The 8,047-nt window shown below is 30.2% G+C and overlaps 1 protein-coding gene across 1 annotated transcript; it reads right to left on the bottom strand.

The window, feature by feature from the left end:
* Positions 1 to 2,464: 2,464 nt before the first annotated feature.
* On the bottom strand, positions 2,465 to 8,038 carry LOC105363319 (E3 ubiquitin-protein ligase SINAT3-like; the record flags this gene model as incomplete). The annotated part of the gene is made up of 4 exons (XM_011500987.1): positions 2,465 to 3,090; positions 3,588 to 3,828; positions 4,290 to 4,581; positions 7,963 to 8,038. Coding segments are annotated over 4 exons (927 nt in total), but the record flags the coding sequence as incomplete, so codon positions are not given.
* Between the last annotated feature and the right edge of the window lie 9 nt (positions 8,039 to 8,047).

Below are 8,047 nucleotides of genomic sequence, written 5' to 3'. Positions count from 1 at the left end.
TTATGGTTTGCGATATAAAGTTAGTATGTAATATTTCGTAAATGTACAAGTTAGAAGAAATTTAGCTACCGAAAGTAAATTACCAATGAAATCATCATAATAAAAATAATAATGTTGGCTTATTAATATCTTAATTTAAGGACAATAAATATCACAATCAAAGCACTTCAAAATATTAGATAAATAGAATCTTGCAATTACTATATAATATTCTAATCTAAGGATAAAGCATACAAAAGACTTTATCATCAAGACCTTAAAGTAGTTTCATTATTAGTTAAATTATATTTTAGTAAGAAATCAATTTTGATTACACGAGAAATTAGACTAAACTTTACCGCACCTATTGAATTACATATTAATTGGACAACTGCAGGATTATTTTAAAATGTCTGTCATGCTATTATTACATTTTACATACCTTATTCATATTCAGCTAGAGCAATATATTAATCAGTATATTTAAATTATTCGTTCTTATAATAATAATTATTCTAAAACATCAAACTCACAGAGTTGCTAAGACGATTTTTTTTATTACGCTTATACCTGGAAATATAACAGCACCACATTTGCTTTAAAAGAATTTCATTCTCTACTATTCTATTACTCTTGCGTGCTATAATACGAAGAATAGACTCGTGTAGGAATAAAAATACAGTTACAATGGCAAACTGTAAAATATTCAAGTTTCAAATGGCCTAAATAGTTAACTTATAATAAGATGAGTATAGATATTTGTACGAGTACCTTTTATAAGTGATTTTCAAATGATTTTTACACGAATGATACATGTCGATATTACAAATATAGTGGTGGTACTTGATTATAACGTGTATGTATAGTAGCGTAGTGAAATAAAATGCGCTTTTATAGATAAAACATTTTTGAATTTCAGTTAATGCATGAGATTGGCGTCATAAGAAGCAGATGTTTTAATAAAATAAGATAAGAATTTTTATTATATAACTTGTTTTTTTGTTTATTTTTTTTTTTCATTTTATTTTATTTCATTTTATATTTTACTATATCTTTTTTTTTTTCTTTTTTCTTTTTCTTTTTCCAACAAATATAAATCTATGAAAGAGATGTAAATATAGTTTAACTCATACTTTTAAATTATTTTGATGTTTTAAGCAATCATTTTACTTGTATAAACTTAAATTTAATGATATATCGATTTAAAAGTTGTAAAGTTTTATTATTGTTTTGTATAAAAGTTGATGAATTTATTATAAAAGTAATTATTTACATGCTAAGTTAGAGAAGAAATAAAAATATTACGTAATAAAGAATTTAATTGTTTTATTCACCCGTTCTTTGAATACACAACACATCCCACATTGACGTATATTCAAGCAATTGTATTAGTACAATCTTCCAATTACTTATATTACTTCATTCCTTTTGTACACGAAGAATTACATTATAAAACTAAATTTGTATAAATTTATAAAATGGTTATATAGGAATATATTTATAAAAAAAAATTTGCACCTTTATATATGCTAAATTTTTTTTTATACGTGAATCGTATGACTGGTACTGCTTACATGAGCCGTACAATAAAAATACGAATACAACAATACTGATATCGATCATTAAATTAAATTCTTAACAACGTGACAAGAAAAAAAAAATGAAGAAAAACATTATTATTTAATCATAAAATTATTAACAACATTGCGCTACGAGTTTTTATTTAAAAAAAAAAAAAAAAAAAAAAAAAAAAAATTTACTTGTATATTTAATAATACGAGTATATTTAATAATATTTAATAATACATTGTTTGTTTTACATGAATTTTAACAATAAATTTGCAATTGAATAATATATTTTGGTATAAAAACCATCTTATCGTCGTTTTCCTTTTAACTTTTAACTTTCATCGCAAAAAGCAAAATAGATTATTCAAACGATTCAACTACATTTCATTACTTCATAAAACTAAACGAATAATTTAAGTTACGCTTACGAGCAATGAACAAATGTATTTACAAAATTTATAGAATATGGAAAGGAACGGGGGGTATCACTTATCAGCATAAAATAATACATAATGTATAATCCCACTCTTAAGAAAACGAATATAGATGTCCTTTAATACATACATATTGGCAAACAATACGTGTATATGTACGTACAGAATTAATTGACTCGTAATTCGAGCTTTAATGCTAACTGCTAAATGCCAACGTTTAATTATAACTTTAATGCAATTTTAATTCTAGTAAGTAGCTATAGTAATACTAAAATGCTTATTCGATCCATTACAAAGGCTCGATGTAACGAACGATATCGTTAAAATGAATTGGCCCCTAGAATCGGCACTCTCGTTGACATATATATATATATATATACATATACATATACATATTAAGCTACTTTTCACCGACTACCCTCCACCCACGAGTGAGGATAATATATATATATATATATATATATATATATATATATATATGTATATATATTTCAGGTTGACACGCCAATTGCAAGAATGCCGAATTTCGCAATTCGCCTCGGCGCTTTTAATGAATTAAACGCCAAATTATCACCCTCGATGCGCCTCGCCTATTAATAATTACAATATTATAATATCATCGTGGCTTCGTTCGTTTAGCAAAAACTACCATCCATGTGGGCGCAACGACAACGCGAGCAGGCGCCGATTTCGAATATCGAAGGATCCAAAACGCGCGGAGTCAGGCCGGAAGCTTCGCCGCGCGTTCTTCGCTCAGCGATTACACTTGCGGGTGGCTCGCGGCCGCCGCTCAGGACTCCTCGAGCTGCTTAACCAGCAAATCGATCTCCACCATGTCCTCGGCGCAGGCCGCGCTGCTTTTGGGGAAGAGGCCGTCCCAACTAACGGTGATCTCGCGACTCTCGCGGTCGTACTTGCCAAAGGGCACGAGGCCCCGCATCCTTCGGCCCGCGTGCGCCCTGATGACCACCGAGACTCCGTAGCGTTGGGGACGCGTCGTCAAGGGCTGCACCTCCTCGTACCCGAGCCGCGTGAAGAACAATCGTAGGCGGCTCTTGCACAACACCACCCGGATAACGAACAGCTGCTCGTAGCACGAGAGGCAAACCTGGGGATGATAATCGCTTGTGTATTCGCTCGCGGGTTAACGTGGCTCCATCGACAATGGGGACGACAGACCCGCTCTCGCTCCAGTGACACTCGCATTATTCAAATATTCATGTTTCGTCGTGGCATAAATCTATACATTATGTGTACATGCATACTTTGCTTTAATGACGTCGGGCAGGCATTACACCGTTGTGTTGCGTGATGTTGTGTACGTAGACAAGGAAGTCTGGCGCAAGAGCGTCTTATCCGTAAAAGTGGATAGTTTGAAACGGTAAAGTTTGCCTTCCTTTGTGCACTTTGAAGCTTCGCTCGCTCGCTTTCGAGCAGAAAAATACTTTTGAATAATTAAAGAGGGGTCGGGAGTGTCTCTCGCCTTAGCGGTCTCGTAATCAACAGAGTAAAGCATGCAATTGCCGATGGAGCTAAGAAGTGACCGATGAAGTGACAAAAATTCGTGAATGCGTAAGGTCGCGAAGAGAGACGGGTCGGCCTTACCGTATAAATGCTGCTGTCGGTGTCCTTGGCTTTGCTGCGGAAGTTATTGAATTGCACGGAGAAGCCGTGATCCTGGAGGGGCTGGAGCATGTGAACGGTTCTGAAGTGCGCCTGGACGTTGGCGATGGTGCCGTGCCAATCGCAGTCGCCGCGACCGACGGGGCAAACCAACGCCGAAAAGTTGCACAGCGACTCATGAATGAATCTACTCTCGCCGTCCAAAAGTACCTTGCAACCTGATCTGCAAAAAGCGATTGGGTTACGGACCCTGATGTTCTATTATATCATTATCGGTAGAGCAAGGAGGCGACGTGGGAGTGATCGATCGCGTGCACGCGGTACTTCATCTAATTTCAATTATATTTGACGTATGATTCACGTTAAGATATCGACGTGATACATTGAACGTGATCGACAGGGCCGTGCATCAATGTAGTTGGTATTATATTAAAAAAAAATTTTTACTTTTTTTTAAGCAAATTCTATTATTCCTTTACAAGCTCGCAAGATTTATCACTCAGCTTACATTAACAGTGACAGCGATAACAGCGGACAAACTAATAATATGAATAATAATGGGAGATATTGCATTATGCAAGAGCGCGGGCGGGCGTAATGGAATGCGACGCTAAGGAGGAGGAGGAGGAGGAGGAGGAGGAGGCACATATATTTAATTAAGACAGAAATTGAGGTCTTACGTACTTGGAATGCTTGCAAGGGAGGAAGAGTCTGTCGACGAACCTCTCGAGGGCTCGATTCCTCTCGGCGGGCTGCTCGGATCTGCAAAAGGCGCAGCTCGTGAGCCGCGAGGCGCAGCCTATGCAGACGACGTTAGCGCACACGGGACAAGACTTTATTTGGTTGCTCTGGAGGATCTCCATGCAGAGGGCACACTCCGTCAAGTTAACGAGGACCCGACAGTTCCGGCAGTTGCATTGACCGCTGAATTCGTGGCACTCGTCCTCGTTCTTCTGTTTGATGATCGAGCGCTTAACTGAAAAAAAATTTGAAAAACTTTTGATATAGACGACTTTAGTTCGTCTTGCAAAATGGAATTGCTAGCGCGTGCGGTTCAATTGCGCATCGCGATATCTACGTATAATTAACATAAATGATATGAATTTAGATGGATATAAGCGCAATAATATAATTAAAAATACAAATATTAATCGTTAATTGTAAAGTAAGCGTAGCGTGCTGCAATGATGCAATTATATCGTTCGATTCAATCAATTACATAGAAATATATATATATATATATATATATATATATATACATATTATACAACTACTTTTCGGTTGTATTTAATTGTTAAAATGTGCTCGTATCAACAGTTGTTTGAATACTGTTATACTTAATAAAAAAGATACGGCATGAGTAAGATAACTTGACATTAGAGACAAAAAGCAGTACGACAGTTGATATATCTCGTAACAAAAACACATTTTACATTATATAAGTTTTCCTCCTCCATAGAAATGAATGTAAAAAATCATTTGTAACTGTCGATTGATTAACAAATCGTCAAATAAGCTTTAAATTTATTTTTAAAAATATACAAAAATTTTGCCCGATCTTTTATCAAAACTATCGATTTATTAAGCTATTACAATTATAAAATGCACGACAAATTTTATTCTATAAATAAAAAAAAATCGAGCGATTCTTCAGTGCTGAATCCATTACCTTCTCGTGCACTTTAACAAATTTCCAAATAAAAAAAAAAATAAAAAAAAAATAGTTCTAAAAATACACACAATGTAAATTAAAATATTATTAAATAATTTATCGATTAGTGTCGTATTCCAAATTTATATGTGTAAACAAAAACACACAACTTTAATAATTCATGTGAACGTTGGCAGTGAGATAATGAAAATTGAGAAAATAACTATTCCCGTTATGACTTTGTTTACTAATGCAGTTAAATGCGTCAAGGCTTTATGGATTCATAATGGACCTTCATATTTAAAATCGAACAATGCATATCGCAGAACATTGAGAGACGCATAGTTAACTCCTATAATTAAAGCACAAGTTGTATTTAAACAAAATTTATCTCAATATTAAAAAGTTTTATAACATATCTGGAAAATTGAAGGAAAGATATTGTTATTAAAAGTTTCATACAAGCTTAATGTAGTTATTAATACAATTTCAATCTGACATTTTCATTATTTATGGCGACTATATTAGAGCTTACTAAACTCGTATTTAAAAACTCATTTAAAATATCTGAAATTTTTCAATAATAAATATTAAATTGCAATTTTTAATTTGAACATTGACATAATATTGTAAATGAATGTATATTACAATGGATTCAAAAATATTTTAAAATAAAGAGTGAACATTGCCATTTAATGGAACTTTTATAATAAAAAATATCTTCAAACTAGTGCGTTAACTTGATCTTTGAAAAAATCTTGAATATTTGCACAAGTGTATACAATATTTGATTGAATATCAAATATTTCAATGTCAATGAACTTTGGATAAAAATTATAATAAGTTCATTATTAAGTAAACGTTACATTCAAATATCTCATTTGATTTAATGGTTACAATTTATTGGTTCATAGTTATATGAAATATTTCATAAAAATTAATTATTACGGTACCATATTGAAATTATAATATAATTTTAACATTAATATAATGCAAAATACAAACAACTGATTAAAAAAACATAAATTAATAGAATAAGTTACAATAGGCATACAAATTTCTTTCTCTACTGAGAGAATGACGTAATATTTTGCACAATTTCTTATTATAATATAAAATTGCTACCAAATAATGTAGAGTTAACTTTTAAAATATTTATTTTCTTAATTTTACATTTTTTCGTTTCAAGAAAATTAAGTATCAAATAATACAATCTCAATCGTTGTATTGCACGAGCTGTTGTACGATCGTAATAAAATGATTAATATTTTGTTCCAATTAACAATACTGATTGACAAAGATTTATAAGCACAATTATCTAAAATACATTTATAATGTGATAAAACCATGAGGTGTCATAATTAAATTTTAAAATATTACATCTTTTTCATAAATATTTAATCTAAAACATTATATTAGATTCTAATTATATATTTTCCAATAAATTCCATTTGATTTATTTGCTCGAAACTTTTTACATTGTCACATTATAGATTTCAGTTTTATAAAATTAAAATAATTTTATATTTTTTAATATTATTTATAAAGGAGAAGACGATGTTCCATTGGTCATTATTAATACATAAATAATTTAAATTCCGTTCGTTTAAACGAAATACAATGTTTTAATTAAATGCAATATTTGTTGACATTTATAAAATTGACAAAAATTAATTAGTGATCAGTAATGGCAATTATAATATTCTATAAGCAAACATAAAGTATTACATTATTTATTATAAAATTCATTTTTTCATATATATATATATATATATTTTTTTTTTCAATTAAGGTATTTATTATTGCATAACTTCGATATATTTATTAATAACGGAACTCTTCAATTTATTAAACAACGATAGGTTCATAAGTATAATTAATGTATTAAACATTAAAATGGAATACAAATGCAAAGGAAAATTTTGAAGGGAATAAAAATTTTCTATAAAATTGACTAATCGTGAATTAATTTATAACATTTATTCTGTTGTACCTTATTGATTTGATACCTGTCATATAAGGTTTCAAAAAAAAAAAAAAGGTTCCATAAATATGAAAAGAAAATATTTAAATTGTTTGGAAATAAATCTTATTGTTTACTTATAATTAAAATTTGCGAATGTTATTATCGTTCATTTTTAAACGAGCTAAATGAAATAATTTACGTAAAATGTCTGCATTTTAAATGTTTACATGAAAATAATGGAATAATAAATAATTTGAAAATAGTAGGAAAAGAGAATAACAGTTCCTTATTATTTTCTATTCAAAATATTCATATTATAAGGTAAACAAAGAGGCACAAGTACTTTGTAGAAATATTAAAAGCATTGCATCAATATGAATGAATAAGCTTTCATATTTAGTAGCTATGCAAATAAATATGGCATATAACTTTCTCCTTTTTAATATATTTAATATTTAAATTTATCGCTCAGTGTATATATTTAATGAAAAGAAGTTATGAAGTCGGAGTAAATGAATAAAGTTATCAAAAAGAATAACAAAAATCAATCATTCATATTTTGTAAAAATTATAATAATTTCTTATTAATAATGAATGTTTAAAATATATTTAACACGTAATAATGATCATTAAACATAATATTATACATTATATATATATATATATATATATATATAACATTTTCTATATGTTTATTTATAAAATTATAGAATTTTAAGTATCAAGCAATCTTTACTAACCTTTTATTGCCTTCTCGTCGATCTTGTTACTTTTTTGATTTACGGTGGATGAAGATACGTTGATGCTCGTACCATTTTTTGCTCT

The sequence above is a fragment of the Ceratosolen solmsi genome, unplaced genomic scaffold (genome assembly GCF_000503995.2).
Source record: "Ceratosolen solmsi marchali unplaced genomic scaffold, CerSol_1.0 scaffold27, whole genome shotgun sequence".
Classification (NCBI taxonomy): Eukaryota; Metazoa; Arthropoda; class Insecta; order Hymenoptera; family Agaonidae; genus Ceratosolen; species Ceratosolen solmsi.
This window is presented reverse-complemented; position numbering and strand designations above follow the sequence as displayed.